Below are 20299 nucleotides of genomic sequence, written 5' to 3'. Positions count from 1 at the left end.
CTTGAGAGTAGGCTACATATCGCGATAATACAATAATCTATTTATATTTATTAGTACAAAAATATTAATAAATATTCTTAGCTACTAATAAACCAGCATCTATTAACATTCAAAATTATTCCTGGTAGGCATTGATCATCCAGTTTGTCTCTGGCGGAGATCTCTTCGAACGAATTACCAGTCTGAATTTCGACCTCACCGAGAACGTCACTGCGTATTTCATCAAACAAGTATGCGAGGTATGTATTTGAATTTATCATGCAAATGGGCCTTCCACATTTGGTGATATACGCTTGCCAATGTTTTTCAGGCTCTGAAATACATGCACTCTCAAAACGTGGCGCACCTGGACATCAAGCCGGAAAACGTGCTGTTTGTTACCCAAAAGAGCAAGAAATTGAAATTAATCGATTTCGGTGTGTCACGTGAGCTGAAACCGGGCGAAGGTAAGTAGTTATAAATTGAATAATATATTCATATTGAAATAAACACAAATATTCACCTCCGGGTCAATCGTTGTTCATTATTTAATTTTATGATCATTGCTTGGAGTTGACTTTTGTTTGTGGCAACACAGGAGTTTTTACCATCCGTCTGCTTCGATCATTCAAATTTTTATGCCTGTGACATAATATTCTGTGCTACAACTGTTGGTAGGTAAACTTCCTTTGAATTCTCTACTAGTTGCTGACGATTATCCCATATATATCCGGGTTTATTCTGATATCAGTATATTATTCAAATAGATATTGAAATTCCTGCACCTCCAATAGTTTCTTTTGCATATATGTAAAACATTGTAAAAGTTTGGAAAATTATTCAGGTCTTCGAATCGCGTTTGGAACCCCGGACTTTTGCGCTCCTGAAGTTGTATTGAACGAGACGGTCGGTAAACCGACAGATATGTGGTCCATTGGTTCGTTGACCTACGCCCTGCTAAGCGGACATGGTCCGTTCCGCGGGCAAAACGATGCAGAAACGCTAAAAAATGTGGCTCAAGCACAATGGAGTTTCGATCACGACGAATGGAAAGACGTCTCGAATGACGCGTTGGACTTCATCGATAGGTTAGGATTGATAATTTTGAACACCAATAGATTTATATTGAAATCCATCTAAAATATGTGCTCTCTGATTACATCTTAAATATATACTATCATTAGTCTGATGTCTAATATAACGCAGCGTAAAGGTTTTGTGCATGTACTATCTTCTTCTTATGATCTGGTCCCAGAAGGTTGCTTGTTTATGCAGCTTTGTAAGCTTCCTCGATTGACCAGCCTGGGTAACTCAACATAGCATGACGGACATAGACACCAAATCCTCATTGATTTTGTTGTTTTGGCAATGTATTGTGTTTATTGAAGCAATAATTCGAATTCGAATTTAATTCACTATTTCAGAAGAGTGCATGTATATTTCACACAAATACAAGAGTAATGATGTCACATTTCCCAATTATTTTTCTAATGGCAAACATGAGGTATCATGAAAGTCCTGTCGGGTGTTCCTTTCCTGGGAGATAATTATTTTTTAAGATCATGTTTTGGAATTGTTTTATGGTACATTTCATTCTTCACACTTTACTAAGTACATAAACGTTATTAGGGTATATTCTATCATATCTAGACTGCTTGTTTCGGACAAGAGAGAGCGTATGTCTGCCGAGGACGCTTTGGAACATCCATGGTTGCGACCTCTCTACACCGGTGTCGACGATTGGCTGATAACTCAGAGATCGAGAATCATACCCACGCAACATCACCGCAAGTTCTACCAATCCGTCAGAGAAAAGGTGTGATTTTATTGAATTGTTCGGCTGAAAATAGCCAGCGTTGCTACTCGAGCACTAGTAATGCTATAAACTTCTACGCAATCAAATCAAAAGTAGCAACTACAAAATGAAAGCTCTGAAAAGTACTCACAAAAGTTGTTTCAAAGAGTAGATTTGGCCGAGGGCTCGCATAAAATGAGCAATAAATGCAGATGGCTTCATTCAAATTGCAAAATGTGTGTTCACAAACAACATAAAAAGATTAATGATGCTTCAAATAAGATATTCAATTGAATTCAATTCATTATTAATAATTTCATCATTTCTACACACCACAAGATTGCGATACAATGAAAAGACAGAAAGGTTTCGAAAAGACTTGGAGTAGTCCTCGAAATCAGACACCGACCTGGTCTAGGCGATGTAAAAAGTAGGCATGCACACTGAATGAAAAGTAGAATAAGATAACATAAAAGGACAAGCGACAAAATGAGGTGGCATGTGTCGGAAGGCGAGATCGATATGTCGGGTCGTGATCCGGTAAACTTGAGGGCTCACTGGTATTGATTCAGTAGAAATTGCTTGTATTTGGACATGAATGGGGACATGCTCGACGACTGCCGGATAGCCGGCAAGATACTGTTGCACCCTACAGGTCCCGCATATTTAGATATTATTGGCAAACATATCCAATTTACGTGATACAGGGGCTTTTTACCTGGTCACTAGGACAATGTCACTCACAAGAAGTGAAGCAAACTTGTTATAAAACTAATTGATGCTTTTTGAAATGAAAAGTGTTGAAGTCAGTTAGCTAATGAAATGGAAGTGGTGTAGGCAGAACCTAGTAGAGTAATCCAGAAAAGTACAAATACTTTGTTTCTGACCGTCTCTGTCAAGTTACGTATATTCCCTTGTTCTATTAGACTGCCAAATCTATGATGTGTCAATTCCTGGGAACAATAATTATATCAATATCATTATCTTTTTGTAGATCTCATCCACAATTATCGTATCATTGGGTCGATACGCATCCGGCGGCGCTCTGAGATCATCCAGAGGAAAATCTATCGCAAAGGTCAAAGTTGAATCTGTGACACTCACGCCAAGCCTGTGCCCGATGTACCACGTCTTTGCGAAAGAAGGCGACGACGCCAAGCTTGTATGCAAGATAAAGGAACCGAGTCATAAGGAAACCGTCACTTGGTAATATTCCGATTCTCTATATATTCATTCCAAGAGACACATACGTACTTGACAACTAGATGATTCAGAATTGCTACTTCCAGTCCAATTTGGAAAACATTTATAGCTATAACGGTAATTCTAGTCTATTTTGGAAAAGATGTGTAGCTATAATTCTAATTCTAGTCTATTTTGGAAAAAATGTGTAGCTATAATACTAATTCTAGTCTAATTTGGATTAAATTTGTAGCTATAATTCTAATTCTGGTCTAATTTTTACAAAAATGTGTAGCTATAATTCTGATTGTTGTGTAATTTGGAAAAAACGTGTACCTATAATTCTAATTCCACTCAATTTGCAAAAAATGTGAAGCTATCTTTCTAATTCTAGTCTAATTTGGGGAATATGTGTAGCTATAAGTTCAATTCTAGTCTTATTTGGAAAGATTTGTAGCTATAATTCTAATTCCAATCTAATTTGTTGAAGCTGAAAATTGTGCGATACTACATTTTTATGGTGATAACATATCTTGTGATACGATTGTTGATATGCACTGTTCTTTTCAATTCTCTACTAGTTACTGACGATTGCCCCGGACGGCCATCAGTTGAAAATATTCCGGTTCAATTCAATTTGAATATATTATTCAATGATATTCATTCCTTTTATCTGCGCAGGTACAAAGACGAAATCAGATTGGACGCTGGCGATAAATATGAATTCGTTTACGACCAGCATAACGGCACCTGCGGTCTTTACGTAAAAGGAATTGAGAAGTCTGACGATGGAACGTACAAATGCAGAGTCGAAAATGAGTTTGGTGCCGCAAACCAACAGTGTGAAATGAGCGTGGAGCTACGCAATGGGTCAGTATTGCGTTAGATGCTGCACATATTGAAATCTTTGGGTGAATTTTTTTTCTTCTAGCAGTGTTAGGATTAAGGCGGTACCTTTGAGTTCTTGTAATCTTTGAATCGAGTCAGCTTAGGTCGCTTTATTTGACTACGCAAAGGTATGATCAAACTTGGCACCCTGTTACTTCTAAACCTTAATTTTTATACTCAAAAATAAATATATTGTAGACTTACAGTCAGGGTTGTAATGACTCTAGTCATTTCCCATGACTCGGACCAAGTCATATGACTCGAGACTGGCTCTACCAAGACAGGCATTTCATTGTAATTTCGAAGAATAGTAAAGTTATCACACTATTGGTATTTCGTCTGCAGTACTGATACTTGAAAATGATACCAGAAACTGTTAAAAGTGAGAAAAATTAGTATATTATGAATGCGGAGCATACGATATCGGCGAGCAGAGTTTTTAAAAGTTGGTTTCACATGACGTTAACTTGGAACTGAACAGTCAACACAATGACTTGAACTCGGACTCGGGTCAAAACACTATGACTCGGACTCGACACTCTACTCCGTGACTTGGACTCGGACTTGACTCGGTGGTGATTTGAAAATGACTTGACTTGCCTCGAGTCAAAACTATGAAAGTGAGATTGACTCGTGACTCGGAACATTGTGACTTGGTTACAACCCTGCTTGCAGTGATAATATATCGCCAATCAACGTCATTATGCGCATCATGCTGAAGCAGTTTTTCTGTGATTTCGCTGCTGATGGAACTAGCAATTAAGATTATTTGTGCAGTAGAATATTTGATGACTTGAAAATTTGTCATACCACATTTTCAAACTCTGAGTCACGTCATTTTAGGACGATTTCATTCAGAACCGAGTCCTTCTAGATAACGTGACTTCAGGCATCCCAAGATTTCACAGTATTCTATGTCGTACCAGTTAACAGAAGACAGTTGGCCTTTAATAACTTAATCTCAGCATCAGTATCAGTAACAGTAGCTTTTTAATCAACAAAGGAATTGGAAACTAATGACTAGAAAAGCAATGATTAAATGACGCAGGATGGTTTGATTAAAAAATACTACACCGTTCACCACGTTCTGCGAAAACTTTGTGATTTAATCAATCTTTTGTTTTTACTTCTCAGCACTTGGACAAGACCGCGGAGAAGTATATACTTGAGCCGTCGGAAGAGACTTAGCAGAAGACAGGCAGTTACCGCGAGCAAGTCTTTGCGATTCCCACCGGAATTCACCCTGCCGCTGTACAACAGATCAGTGTATGTCGGAGAAAACGCGACTTATACTGCTACAGGTAATATAGTCATTACATTTCGAATTACCATAATGGTGACTGGAGTTGATAAAATTAGTCGTCCTTGTTACTCGAGCAGAACTAATGCCGTAAATTACTCATTCACAAGTCGAAATAAAAATTATCAGGACTTGTGAAAGCTACTTCAAGTGGAACTAGAAAATGGTATGTCTGAACACTATTCCGGTAGTTTCAAATGGTAGTTTTATTCGAATGGTCGCATACTTTATGCAATTAATCAGAGGCGACCTTCTTTCAAAATCGCAATAAGTATCTTTGCGACTAACCGAAATAAATAAGTAGAATCTTTGAAAATATATTCCGTTACCACCTTGGTTCACCATAAGTCCTCTTTTAAGAGGAGTTGTCCGCCTTTTTCAAGAAATCGAAGACACTCAAATGTCATATTTTTAAAGAATTTTTCCTCTTTTTTATTATAAATGGTAAAATACTTGCCAAAATTGTCTAAAAATGAAACGAAAAAGATCCCCGACAGGTATTCTGGGAGCAAGATCGGAAAAATGCCCATTTTTGTATATTGAAGCCAATGCTATTACTCGAAAGGCTTACAAATCACCCGTTTTCTCCTCCGGTATTATAGCTTCTAAAACTTTTTTAAAGTATCTCTTTTTCGGGATCTCAAAATATGGTAACCCTGGCGATACCGAAATACAGAGTGACAAATTGTGACAAATTCAGTCTTGAATTGGCGAAAACTTATCACAGAACTACTTTCCACCATTCAAAGTCCAAGTATAAAAATTCTGTATTTTAGCCGAAGAATTATACTAGTAGAAGTGTAGAAGCAGTCTAAAAATATAACTCCTCAAATATTCAATTTCTAACAGTGACGGTGCATCCGGCACCTGAAATCGCGTGGTACCATAACGGGAAGAAAATAAATTTCGGATTGGACGAACTGAAATACATCGAAACCAAGGAAAAGGGACTGTATGCCGTGGAAATTTGCGATTGCACTGTGGATGATTGCGGAGAGGTCAAGGTGGTAGCGAAGAATGAGTGCGGCGAGGATTCGTGCAAAGCAACGCTGATAGTACAAAGTAGGACGATCTGTTTGTATATAACTTTGTGATACGATTGTTGATATACAATGTTCTTTCCAATTCTCTACCAGTTGCTGACGATTACTCCTGACGAGTGTCAGCCGAAAATATTCGGTTTCATTTCAATGTGAAGATACTATTCAATTGCATATTCAAGTTCTGTACCTCCAAGAAGCTCTTCAAATATAACTTGCTATATACATTGTTTGTATATAATTTTTTCATGATTATTTTTTCTATCATTTCTGAAATACATTCCATCTACCTATATTTTATTCATGCATTCGATAAACACAAAGGCGGTCATTATCAGAGTATCATTACTTTTGCGGAGTTCTGTAGCAGGTTTTAAGTACAATCACTTCTATTTACCGAATTTTTAAGAAAGATAACTTACTTTTTACTATTAATGTGATGTCTGCATCTCTCTTTTGAATTAAATTGTCGTAACAGCCAGGCAAAATATCGTAGTAACTGATTATATTTTCGAAAATCGTGTTAGTTATTTGTTGTTATTCACAAAGATTGGATATCCGATTCTTGAATCAGCCATCGCCAAATAAACGCAAAAAGTAAGGGACATGAAAACCAAATCAAACCTACATTTTTAAACTCAGATCGACCACCGAAAGAGGAGATTAGCGTGCGGCCAATGTTTAGAAGATTGCTCGCCAACCAAGAAGTCGAGGAAGGCGAATACGCTCGCTTCGACATACGCATCGCTGGATTTCCAAAGCCAGCCATACAATGGTAGGATTTTGGAAGTGGATCTTAAAATCTAGGCCAACAATACTTACTGGAATACTTACTAAAAATGTTTGAATACTTTGAAATCACTGCTACCATGCTGAACTAGGCGTAGAATATATTACTAGAATACTATGTACTTGGAAATCGCTAGTTTTAGGCAGAACTAGGCCTAGAATATATTACTAGAATACCATGTACTTGGAAATCGCTAATTTTAGGAAGAGCTAGGCCTAGAATACTTACTAGATGTACATACAACTACATATTTGAAGCTGCTGTACAAAACCAGGCCTAGAATATATTACTAGAATACCATGTACTTGGAAATCGCTCATTTTAGGCAGAGCTAGGCGTCGAATACTTACTAGATGTACTTATAATTACATATTTGAAGCTACTGTGCAAAACTAGGTCTAGAATACTTACTGGAAAACTTAGCTACTGGGAAATTGCTACTACTGTGCAAAACTAGGGCTAGATTACTGACTGGAATACTTATTCCAGTCTGAAATCGTTACATCAACTTGTACTCGAGTAGAAATGTACGATGCCACTGTTCATTCTATACATCTACCAATGATAACTGCTCTAACCCCCTGTAATCCATACACAGGGAGAAAGATGGTAAAGCCCTTCGATCCGATCATCATCACGACATCGTCTGGGAAGACCAACACTCGTGCTATCTCCTAATCCGAAACACCTTCCACCAAGACTCCGGCGTTTACAAGGTCACCGCCACTAATTCAGCGGGAGCAGCCAGTTGTCAAGCCACGCTCAAAGTAGCACCGATGACATACAGAAAACGCGGCAAGCCTATGCCAGACGCCGATGAATTTGCTAAGCAAAAGGCTTTCAAGCTTGCCGAAAGAGTGACTTCCGGCAGTACAGACTTAGTAGATGTCCATCTCACTGATAGAGCCAGAGAAGCTTTGACTACTGCTACAGCGTCGATGGCTGTGTTTAGGAAGTCTGATTTTGATGATAAACAAGAGGAAAAGACAAAATTGGAGAGGAAAAAGGAGAATTTGGCGTTGAGGATGCCGTATGTGATACCGGAACCGATCAAACACGATGAAGACGCGGCGAAAGAAGACTTGAAACTCAAGTCGTTTGTGCCGCTTAGCGACTTCAAATGGTATAAAAAGGTAAGTTGTGGGGTAGTTGATTATACGGATGGCTGTAAAATATCGGGATGTTCGTAACTGTGTCACAGTTCAAAATCAATTTCCATTAATATCCTCATTTCTCATATTTCTTTTGTTAATTATGTAAAATACAATGTGTTGCATGTTTGCCTTGCGTGAAAGTAACATCTCACTACAAAATAGTATTAGATTGTGATCTTACATCCTTAATTTCATCATAAATCCTTGCACTGTCCATTTGGTGACTGGTTCTTCACCTATTCAGATTGCAAACCGTTAAGATTTCAAAACAGCTTCTGCTGTGAACTGTGAAAAATCATAATGAACCCAAAACGTAATTAGCAAGTGTTCAACTCAAAACAACACATTGTGCAAGTGTTCAACTCAAAACAACACATTGTAACTGCTATATTTTGATATTACATCTGTTTTATGTGGTTCTATTGAGTTCCTAGTAAAATCACCAACTCAATTTTGACTGTAGATTTCTTTTGAAAGAAATACGACAGCACTCTTTGCTAGATTCTGTTATTCTGTCAAAAATATTGCTAAATTGTATTTCTAATTTCGTCAAATATTGTTTAACACCTTTTTATTCACACATAGTACTGGTGTAATTAGTCGACAAGTTCTCAGTGCCTTACATTTTGCAATTCAGAATAAAGCTGAAATACATTTGGTGGAAAGGCCGGATAGCTGACTCAGGCCAGCGTTTCATAACATCCGATCAAATGAAATCATAAAAATTCGCACCATAACCAAGACTGCTTCTCTTCAGGTGCAATCCTCCAACGAAGCTTATTACCCGAAGTCGACAACGTCAGACACGCCACACCGGTACAAACTCAAACGACAATTCATCCCAGACACAGCCTACGTTGTCCCAGACAGCCGCGTGGTCCGTAAGAAGCAAAAGAGACTCGTCACTGTGGATGACATCATAGTGGACGACCACAAGAGATACGACGATGACTTAAGTCTTTATACTGAAGACACAGACATTCAATTTAAAAGAAGACCTTTCAGATCTCTCACTCCTCCGCCTAGGAGATTATCACCGAAACCATTTGCGGCACCAGCTTGGAAGCAATACTACTTCCCGCAGAAAGACGACAAGGACGTTCTCTTGCCTTTGGATCAGTACTTGAGTCAGCAATCGACTTCTGAGCAAATGAGAATGGGAGTGGGACAAAGTAGTGCTCAGCAGGAAGACTTTTTGGGATACGCTGACTTTATGCGTGAAAGAAGGTGAATTTTACCATTGCTTTACAGGGATGTTCAATGATAACTTTTTTTAGGCTTCTTGGGATTCACTGATTAAGTTGTTAGGTGGGCTAAAAAAAAACGTTGCACACCAAATTTGGCTCAATTCCAACCAGAAGAGCCAATTAAAAATTTTTGAATTTATCATTTATCACATCACTTCCGACCGGTAGAAGCGAAGTTATTGCCGTTGAAAGTTTGGGATTTGTCAAAATAGCATTCCAGAATTATTAATGAAAAAGTGATAAATGACATCGCTTCTACGGTTTGCAATTACATGAAATTTGTTTTGCATCGTTTTTGTAGACAACTCAACATATTTAATTAGGCTACATAGCAGCTACATTTATGCCAAAATACTATGTCGCAATGTTCATAATCAGAAAGTTATTGCAGTTCAAATCTTAAATATCCGCCGGTCTGATGATATTTTTCAGTTTTCCAATACTGTAATTTGTGAACAAGACAGCAAATTACATCCTAAACCGTCACTTTATAGCGTGTTTACTGTTTAGGCTTTCCCGATTACATTTTGATCTTTCGAGCACTGTTCCTTCATGAATTTTTCAGGTATTTCATCAATATTGTTTATTCATTTCTTGACATTTTTTTCGATCTATAAACACTGCAGGATTGTGGCGCAATGAAAAAAGATATTAGTATTAGTCTTTCATTCAGACACCCACTTTGACCTTGGAACATATGTGTAGGGAAATTGTACACTGAAGGAAAAGCAATATAAGATAACATATAAAGGAAAAGCGATGATTATGAAATGTGTCTGTAGACCAGTGGTTCTCAACCTTTTTTAGACACGCCCCCCTTTATGATAGTGAAATATTTCGCACCCCCCCCCCCTCCCCCCTTATCGTCATATCACAAAATCCCACCGGGATGCTAGCAACCCCAACAGATTGTTTGATGGCATGGAGAAACACGCGTAAATTGGAGGTAAATTGCGCCAAGTGCGAAAAAAAATTTCAGTTGACCTCCTCTTCGCGCCCCCCTTCAGATGCTTTCACGCCCCTCAGGTTGAGCTTGAGAACCACTGCTGTCGACGAAATGAATATCAGATTGTCGTCAGTAATCTCCAGCTTTGACTTGTATTTACTCATTAGAAACTGCTTGTGTTACTATTCATCTGAACTCCCAATCTATGCATAAGTCTGAAATCTCTTTTTCGCACAGATTGCAAGACGAGACACGAGCCGCCGATGAAAAGTCAGACATCGTAACGTCGAAACTTGAACAGTACAAGATACCTCAGAAACGAATGGACTACGGCATGTCGTATAGAGAGCTGAGGGATAAAATCGATACGGCGTTGACCACAAAAACAAGGTACCCCAATGATAATGACATTGAAGACGATCATATATCATAAACATAGGTGGTTAGTAACAAAGTACTCGCACTTTTTCGTAGTACTCAGCTAGGTTTTTCCCAAATGCGCTACTCGCTCAACTGGCTACATTCTTCGGCTACTTCCATTTCTACTTGACCATATTTTGGGCAAAGCAAATAGTCTTGAAACGTTGGATTTTGCTACTTAAAAAGTAGTTTTGGTGATGTGTTTTCATATTGTTTATGAGTGACATTATCGTAAAAAGTGGATGAAATACCCATGATTCACAATAACTGCAGATATGTTTGAAAAATTGCACCAATTTGTAGCGTAATTTTCCATTTTGGGTTAATCGTGAAGATCTTATAATTTCTAAAGTAGCCATCTTCGAATAACGGCTAAAAGTATGTGACATGCTCTTGACCAAAATTTTTTGTCAGTATATTTCAGTACTATTTTCTCCCTTTACCTTCGAAATCGCTACTTCTTCTTGGAAAGCAGTCAAAATTTATGGCAATGATGACTAATTGTACCACCCTTGAAAGTAGTAAATTTGAACTTGCTAGTAAACGTGAAATTTACATCATCTATTCTGTTTTCAGCAAAACGTCACAGGCACGCCATGATTCTGAAGATGAGTTATTGCGTCCGATAGCTCTCAGCACGTGGGGTTACGAAGGTGTAGACACTACAACCCCAGCTAAACAATATGTAGCTACCATGTCCCACAGAAAATACGATTCCGATTCTGATATTCTCAGTTCTGACGCCGAGAGCACGTCAGCCAAGAAACAACGCACTCGTAAATCAAGAAAAGCGCGCGAAAACAGACTCGCTCTCGAATTCGAGTTGGAATATCAAAAAGAAATGGCGGCGATATCCAAGAGAAAAGCCGCCAGCAAACGGCGGTCTCCGTCGCCCGCTAGTTCTACCAGGCTGAAGCGGCGTCGGTCCGTGGAGTACGAAGAGCTCACGCGTCCAATCGATGAGATTGTGTTGATACGCAGAAGACCTAGGCCTGTTCTGTCATCGTCATCTGAAAGCGACGGTGAAGAGGAGAGACTGAGGCAAAGAAGATTGAGAAAATCGTGAGTCGCATTTCAAAATATACCAGCGTAGATGAGAGAGAGAGAGAGAGAGAGTCAACGGTGAAATCTCTTCATTTTGAATATAATTGATTGAAAAGAATATTGGTGGAGTATACTTTTTATCAGGAAGAACATGACCAAATTGACCATGAAAATTCCAAAATTTAGGTCGTTTACAATATATTGTCCTAGTGTACTTTCTTATCCTCATCACCATCACCATTTCAGTGTTTCCCTTGGATAGTGTAAGATTAGGGTAAAGACAATGAATGTTCCTACGATACCATAACCCTAAACCAATTATACCGTCATAAATTTTATTATTTTCGGGGGAAACCCGACTCGAGTACAACAGATCCCAAACCAAACCGGGGCATTTTGCGGCCTAAATCCGACCCTGAAAGTTGATGTGATGAAAAAACAGTTAAATTGCTTCATGTATGTAACATATTCTTGTTTGCAAATTAATCCTCCCTTCGTAATATTACCGCATTGCATTCACTTAGCAAAATGTACTTCACTTCTTTCAACTTTGAAATAAGATTAATTCGCCCCCGAATACAGTTTAAACTTTTGGTTTGGCCCGTCGACAGATTCTCTGCTTCTCATTTGGCGCCTCAGAAAAACAATTGCCAACCACTGCCCGTAAACAATTCCTAAACAATTTTGTTATGAGCAAAAAGGCCAAAGTATATCCAAATTTTGAACAGGAGACGAAATTACGAAGAATATGAAGAAGATTTATCGTCAGGAATCGAATTTACAAGCTCCAAGTATTCCAAACATCTGGATTACACTTCATCGTTAATGCCTTCGACTGGTTACGAACCCAAGTTCCAACTACGAATGAGGTATTGATAGTTTTCACTTACGGAATTACAGTAAAAGCAATATAGATCTGCCTAATCTAAATGGTGTGATTACTGAGTATCTTTTTCTAAATCGAAATCTATTTTGTTTTCAGGTCTCACGTCGTGCCTGCTGGTATGAGCACTAAATTTACAGCTTCTGTACGGGGCGCACCAGAACCTGCCATCACATGGCACAAAAACGGAATGGAGATTAACGACGGAGTCAAATATCGCTACAGTAACGTAGGAGGTGGGTTGACTCAAGTAGTTCTCCTAAACAGGCTTGAACAACCAGATAATTCTAATTCAGATGTAATCTGAAAAAACTGTGTTTGGCTACAATTCAAATTATGATCTAATTTGGAAAAGATAGCTATAATTCTGTTCTGATCTTATTTGGAAAAAACTGTTTAGCCATAATTCTGATTCTAATCTAATTTGGAAAAAACTGTTTAGCAAAAATTCTGATTCTAATTTGGAAAATGTGTAGTTATAATTCTGATTCTAATCTAATTTGGGAAAAAACTATGTAGCTATAGTTCTACTTCAAATCTAATTTGGAAAAGCTGAAACTTTGCTAGTGGTCCTGGAAATTGAGAGTTCTTCTGCACATATACAGGTGTTGTGACTCTGGAAATACGCAATTGCACTGAGAACGACACAGGAACTTACCGATGTGTCGCCAATAACATACACGGAGAAGCGTCGGACTACGCTACCTTGGAAGTGACGGGGTGTGAATTCGAGTCCTCAGCCTCAAAACGAGGCGTCGAAAGATTCCATATGAGCATGGAATACGCGGACGCAAAATCATCAGTCAGGTAAAGTCATACCCATGATCTGAGCAAAGTTGGATAAGGTAGTCGGCGTTGCTACTTATATAGAATTAGAAGAAATGGCCTTATTGCTACTCGATTACACGGTGACAATTTTAATCTTTGTTTGACGAACAGATCTCACTTGGATGATGCGATTCCCGCTTTAAGATCAGGATCAAGATACAGCGATACATACAGAAGAACGCACGGACGGTCAAGTACACCTTCGGGAGCGCCGTATTTCGTTTTGCGGCCGAAGGACCGACATGTCGCCGAGGGTGAAGATGTGAAATTTGTAGCTGAATGTGAAGGAAAACCTTTGCCATCAGGTAAAGTGCGAGTTTCAGAGTCCAAATTTACGATAATAACTCATAATTCTGTGGGTTGTCTCGTTTGATACTCGAGCAATAGTTAGCTAGCATATGTAAGCTCCAATCTACTCTGGTATCTTACCTCCATCATAATCGGATATTGGGGGACATTTTCACCATGCACATCTCTTACTGTGTCAAGTTTTTCCGGGAAATTATGAAGATATTTTGGCTTTTTTGAATGTCTGCTGTCCGACATAACCATATGACAGTGGCACATGAGTATCAGGGTTACATGTGCATTGTGCATCCTTGTTTTCGGACCACTAAGAAAACACAATATTTCAAAGCTGACACATATGATCCAATCGGGCTTGCGATATTGCAACGATTCAATACTTCTGTATTATTCTCAATGTTTCTGTATTATTCTTTATCTTTCTGTATTATTGACGAAGACTAACTGAGTGTACAATTGTTTATGTACCCAAGACGTTGCCATTTTGGAGAATGCCACACTTTGGGATCCTCTTTGAGCTACCTATAGGCATTTGCCATTCACTTGACTTGTAAATCAGGATTCCTAACTCCTCCAACAATCCATAGTAACAGCATCATGCCTATGCCAGTATCAAAGCAATACACAGAGCTACCGAAAGTAGCCCTACGATGAGAACACCGTTTCTCATGATCGAAAGCGATATACCGGTATCTTCTCTCTCGCCAAGTAATCTTTCCTGAATTCGCAAAGATGATAAAAGTCCCGAAGCCTCTGTAAGATCATATTTACCTCGTGTTGATGGACTACTCTACGTTCTGGATCATCTTCGATTTCTAAAGCTTCATCATTAGGCCTGCTATCCCTAAGATCTTCATCTTGATCCATTTTATTGAGCATATAGGAGATTCAAGTTACACTAGATAAGCTGGATGGGGCGTTGGACCTATAGCTGATAGCAAATGTAATGTTTATTTTCTTGCCATATCCTGCAGTTTGCATCAAATATGTGTTTGAAATATCCTCGGATAATTGCATCCTCCAAACATAAATGGGTGAAAGCATCGGCCTAGCTCGATACCAGCACCCTTCTTCTTAATAATTCAATTGAGCTCTTCTCTATATACCTTATTATATGATAAAAGTGTGGATTTATATATGGTATAGAAAAACAAAATTTGCATATTTTGGGCATATGTCGTAGAGCAAAAAGTTGACGTTGCAGAAGAAAACCAGCTGCATTTTTTGAATCAGCACGCCAAAATTAGCCTAAATCGGGTGCAAAATCAAAGTCAAAAATTTTTCGTTTAAAGTTTTTGCCCAGTGTAATCAAGGTACTCTGGGTATCACAGAGTCATCAAAGCTGAGCCATTAAATAAAAACTTGAAGAACGGCTAGAGCCGCAAGTGCCACGGATATGGAATGTGTTTATTCGCTATTCATCAACTTTGATTTTACAGTCACCTGGTATTTGAACGGAGAAGCCATACGTACGTCTGACCGTTACATCGTGGGATCCACACGCTCGAAGAGAACTCTGGAAATATTAAATTGTCAAATCACAGACGACGGAGTATACCAGTGTGTCGCCGAGTCCAAAACGGGTGTCGAAACTTGCGATTTCACTTTGTCGGTCAGCATGAGGTCAAAGTCTCGCATTAAAACATCGATTTACGAAAGGTAAGCAACTCTCGATTTTGACGCGATCTATAATGGATTTCTTTATTATCGCTATTGAATAATATATTCGTATTGTAATACACACGGGAATCATCAGAGGTGGTCAGTAACTTAACAGTTTTAAGTTTTGTAAGCAAAACTAGCCCTGAAATTGTTACTTTTAGGTGTACTTGAGTAGGGATTTATGACTTTGCTTTAGTTTTTCAACTAAAACTAAGCCTAGAATACTTACTTCTTTACTTACTTGGAAATCACTAATCACGAATCTTTCCATTACAGGGACACGGCGTTGTCACCAATGTCCCGAGGACCAACAATTATAGGACACCTTCACATTGTGCTCAGACTTGACGGTACCGTCAGATTGGAATGTACAGCGACCAGATCCTTGGACGTAAAAGATATTATCTGGAGACGTAATGGAATTACGTTGAGGTGACTTTCGTGACCATTTTCAAATTACAAAAACGTTGTATATATATATGTGTGATTGTTTTAGTTACGCATCCAAATTTTCACTATTTGCAGTCAAGCGCTTAAAAATAATGGGTGAGAAAAGGAAACCGGGGGCTGTCAAAGTAGTATTTGTTGGCAGGCTTCTTGGGTAGAAATAGAAGTAATGTCGTGAATATCTGCTAGATTACGAGTAGAAGTAGCGATTTTCAATACATGTAACAGTAGAATATGAAGATTTGACAAGTAGACAAGTAGAAGATAAGAAGTTTTTCCACATTCGATTTGTATCAGAATTATATCTGCGCACTACATGGTTGTTTTTCTGAGTTCAACTAAAATTAGAATTACAGCTGCAGTTTTTTTTTCAAATTAGATTGGAATTAGAATGACAGACTTAATCCTCTCCCTCCTGATGAGCGCTACCCCGTCCAAAACCTCATCAAGGAATCACAAATACGTCTCAGTAGAATCATTCAAAACGTCTGCATTCAGAGAGGACAGCAGAATTACGAAGGAATCTCTCGGCGGTACGCACGCCCTCATCGTCCGAGACTTATCCCTCGATGACGTGGGTAATTACGAATGCGAAATCGTCGGGTCGCAAGGCTCTTCCAGAACGCAGTACTCTTTGACGAGAGAAGCTTTCAACAGCATGAGCGGAAAAATCGCAAGGCTCACCGGAAGGTCAATGTAAGACTGCTGGCATATGAAATAAGGATGCAAAAAAATGTTTATACTGTTATACATGTTGAATTTGCAGGTCTAAGCAAGATGCTGGATCATATTCAGGAAGTAGATTGACAAAATCGAGCTATTCAACAAAGATGTCTCGATTGGATCAAGATGTGTTCAAGGGTATGTTGTTTAAAATCAAGTGCGAAAAATTGTATAAATTTAGGTGTGCCAGGCCTGGTTTTCGCTAAAAGAGAGAAAGTGGAAGTAATCTGATCTCGGAATTGCTTGACTTCGTTGCTGACCCACTCTGCTGCTGCCTTGTTAATAAACTTACAAGTTTGAGACCTCTTCTTTGGAGTGAAAATGGAAAAATTCATCGCATACGTTGGTTAGCATATACGACAAGTGTGGCCACATCTGATAACTCCGGTGTCTGATAGTTTACGTGAATAGTTTGAAAGGTGTCATCATCATTGGGATAATTCCATTATAATTTAGCAAATATGAAATTTTTAATTTGTAATAATAATAGTAGTATTCACGGTGGGTGGCTCGATAATGAATAATCAAAGAATTGTGATGTTGTTAACTCATAATTTTATAAACTGGCTAATTTGTGGGGAGTTGAAGACTTTCCGTTCAGTCCAATTTAAAAATCCAATATTATATCAACCAGACACATTAAAAATACATTTTTAATTAGTTTTTTTTTTGGTAAAGCGGAATCCCCCCAAATTCTTTTATCATCCATAGCTTTTACTTAACCTGGTCAACATGTTCATTGGTTCGTCACCATCATTGTAAGGCAGAATAGTGATTTTTTCTCATTCGGCGCCACCTAGTGACGTGAAAAGTTCAAATCGCATTTTCTTTTGAACCGTGGAAATTGTTACCAATTTTTTTCAACTCACTCAGAGGTCAAAACAGAATAACATGTGTAGATGTTGGACAATTCTGATTGCCATGCATTACAGCTCTTGCTTAATTGCAATGGAATTAGCCATTGGTGAATTCAAAAAGATCATTTAGGGTTCTAATACTGATTCCAAGCTTTTATCCAGTTACAGGAGCATCACCCAAGATCGCGTCCTTGCCGACTGATGTTAAAGTAACAGCGGGTCGAGTGTTAACCCTGCAATCAACCATCAGTGGACAAGCACCATGTACTTCGACTTGGTACCACGATGGAGAAATGATAAGGTATATGATTCATTTGCGTATACCAGATGTCAGTAATTAAGTCTTTCTTTGTTAGGTTCTGTCATATTGCACTAAGAAGACTTAGAAAATTTCCAGCTTTTCCAAATTACACTAAAATTATAGAATTACAACAACAACGTTTTTGCCGGATTAGAATAGAATTAGAATTATAGCTACACAGTCATCACCAAATTAGAATAATATTAGAATTGTAGCTACCGTTTTTTTGTTTCAAATAACATTTTTCAACTAGTTATACCTCCATGATCTACTTACACTTATGTCGTTTTGAAATATCCACTATTTCTATTAGTATTTACGGACTAGTTTTTCAACTCTTTTTGCTTTCTACTTTTTGAGTACTGATTTTTTTCTGACTGCTTTTAAACAAGTCTTGAAAATCGCTGTTTCTACTTGTAACTAAGTAGAACTTTTCAGCGTTTCTTCTGCTGTTATTTCTGTTCCAAAACTAACTACATTCACTACGTCTGATGTTGAAACACAAAAACCTCGTACATCAATATCATCGAAAAACACTTTCATGTGAATTTAATTTCTTCTTCCATGTATAGGGATGGAGACGGCGACGGACGCATCCGAGTTGATTGTACCGATACGGGCACACTCTTGACAATTTTAGGAGCTAACATCCAAGACGGAGGCAAATATCGCTTGACTTGCACCAACGATCACGGATCTGACACTTCAGACGTTCACGTGAAAATTTCGAAATGATCTGCAGACTTTCTAAGACTGACAAATATGCCGGACTTGCGAATTTTCACTGGAGAGGAGAATACCGTGTCTACTATAAAGCACGATGATGTGGATTTTGCAAATATACATTTAGACCAATTGTAAGGAAATGACTCATCTATTTCTGACACCATTCTCTTGAATTCATCCTGATATGTAGTATGATGTGACATGCTAATCATGGCAAACCAAGGAATATGCCGGACTTGCAATTAAAAAACATTGGATAATTATACATGAACACGGAACAGTGGCGAATGCTGTTTGCTGTATATGGCACAGTATTATGAATTTAGCAAATTTGTAGATCAATTGTAGGGAATGACTTCATTTCTGACACCATTCTGTTGAGTTCGTGTTGATATAACATGCCAATCATGGAAAATAATGGATTTGCGAATAACACTGGAGAATCATACAATACATGACCGCTGAAATCAGTGGAGAATAATACTTTTTGATTTATATATAAATCGCGATATTATGGATTTTGCAAATTTATATTTATATCAATTACCTGATATGTAACATGTCATTCATGATACTGATAATACATGATGGGAAAGCGTATATAATACGATTATGGGAATTATGGTGTCATGTCACTATGATACCATATCTGATGAAGATGATTTCTTGAATTTACGCTGAGTTTCTTGACGGTTGATGCTCTTTCGCAATTGTAACATTCAGTCGTTCCTCACCTTATAATGACTAATTGTGGAAGTCACGCCGAGCGTCAATGTATTGCATGTTATAGCACTGTATGCTTTTTGAGTGATTTGTGTAGAGAAAATACTTTTTTTGTGCATGTTCAACCACATTATATCGTATTCAACAATACATGTATGGACACACAGTAAAATCTTGGAGTTGATTAGGTTTCGGATTAGGTTTCTGAAGTGTGATTGAGGAAGTAAATTTTTTAACCAGAAAATTGGCGCAGATCTATTTGATGTGTAAGCAGTGTAACTATATTTTCATCCACTCAAGTCATGATACGATGTAGGAATGGTGAATCCAGCCAGCAGATAGGGTGCCGAAATCTACCAAATTCAGCTCACAGGTATGGTTTCATCCTTTCAAAAACACCACAAGAAAGTTGAAACATAACTGCAAATTATTTTTGTTTGTGGTATTCACGGTGTTTTTCGACGACTATGGTCATTTACATCAGGCCAGTTTTCTTCATTTCAATTTCGTAGCTGGGGACTTCTAGCACGGCCCACTTCTTGCCTTTAAGACGGTGCTTACACGGATGAGATGGCGAACAGGAGGCTAGATAACAGTGTTGGGATCAAGTCACTACCTTCGAGTCACGAGTCATTTCGAATCAATGCACATTTTGACTCGATTCAAGTTAAGTCAATCGATTTTTTCGAAGGTGACTCGAGTCAAGTCAAGTCACTCGATTTTTGGAGGTGACTCGAGTCAAGTCAAGTTGCCGTTTGAAAGTATGAGGCATGCTTATCATCATTGGTTTATTAGCAATTTTATCAGTTCAATACACCACAAAAAATGCGATACAATGAAAGAAAGGAAGATGTCGAAGCGACTAGGTTGTCTATGGAATCTGACACCCACCTTGGCCTAGGCGATGTAAAGAGGAGGCATGCACACTGAATGAAAGTAAAGAAGATAGTATAGAAAAAGAAAGCGACAAGAAATAGGGCGGCATGTCATGGGAAGCGAGATCGATAGGTCAGTCGTGGTCCGGTAATCTTGAGGATGGACTGTATTTATTTAGTAGT

The 20299-nt window shown here is 38.3% G+C and overlaps 1 protein-coding gene across 1 annotated transcript in view; it reads left to right on the top strand.

The window, feature by feature from the left end:
- Nucleotides 1-19413, top strand: part of LOC145439972 (titin-like) — a 515551-nt gene extending 496138 nt beyond the window's left edge. The window contains exons 417-439 of the mRNA XM_080317640.1: nt 129-239; nt 311-446; nt 824-1067; nt 1630-1795; nt 2769-2980; nt 3638-3826; nt 4979-5145; nt 5994-6206; nt 6827-6959; nt 7573-8107; nt 8886-9355; nt 10559-10711; nt 11318-11803; nt 12514-12654; nt 12768-12904; nt 13274-13475; nt 13608-13801; nt 15242-15461; nt 15741-15896; nt 16410-16607; nt 16678-16772; nt 17654-17792; nt 18365-19413. Of these exons, the coding sequence (XP_080173766.1) occupies nt 129-239; nt 311-446; nt 824-1067; nt 1630-1795; nt 2769-2980; nt 3638-3826; nt 4979-5145; nt 5994-6206; nt 6827-6959; nt 7573-8107; nt 8886-9355; nt 10559-10711; nt 11318-11803; nt 12514-12654; nt 12768-12904; nt 13274-13475; nt 13608-13801; nt 15242-15461; nt 15741-15896; nt 16410-16607; nt 16678-16772; nt 17654-17792; nt 18365-18527 (4860 nt within the window). The 3' untranslated portion in view covers nt 18528-19413. The remainder of the gene's footprint in view (nt 1-128; nt 240-310; nt 447-823; nt 1068-1629; nt 1796-2768; nt 2981-3637; nt 3827-4978; nt 5146-5993; nt 6207-6826; nt 6960-7572; nt 8108-8885; nt 9356-10558; nt 10712-11317; nt 11804-12513; nt 12655-12767; nt 12905-13273; nt 13476-13607; nt 13802-15241; nt 15462-15740; nt 15897-16409; nt 16608-16677; nt 16773-17653; nt 17793-18364) is intronic.
- The last annotated feature ends 886 nt before the right edge of the window (nt 19414-20299 follow it).

This window comes from Botryllus schlosseri, chromosome 5, assembly GCF_051294905.1.
Source record: "Botryllus schlosseri isolate E-star chromosome 5, Bs_hap1, whole genome shotgun sequence".
In the NCBI taxonomy this organism is placed as follows: domain Eukaryota; kingdom Metazoa; phylum Chordata; class Ascidiacea; order Stolidobranchia; family Styelidae; genus Botryllus; species Botryllus schlosseri.
The sequence above is the reverse complement of the archived record's forward strand: the minus strand, read 5'-3'. Positions and strand labels throughout refer to the sequence as shown.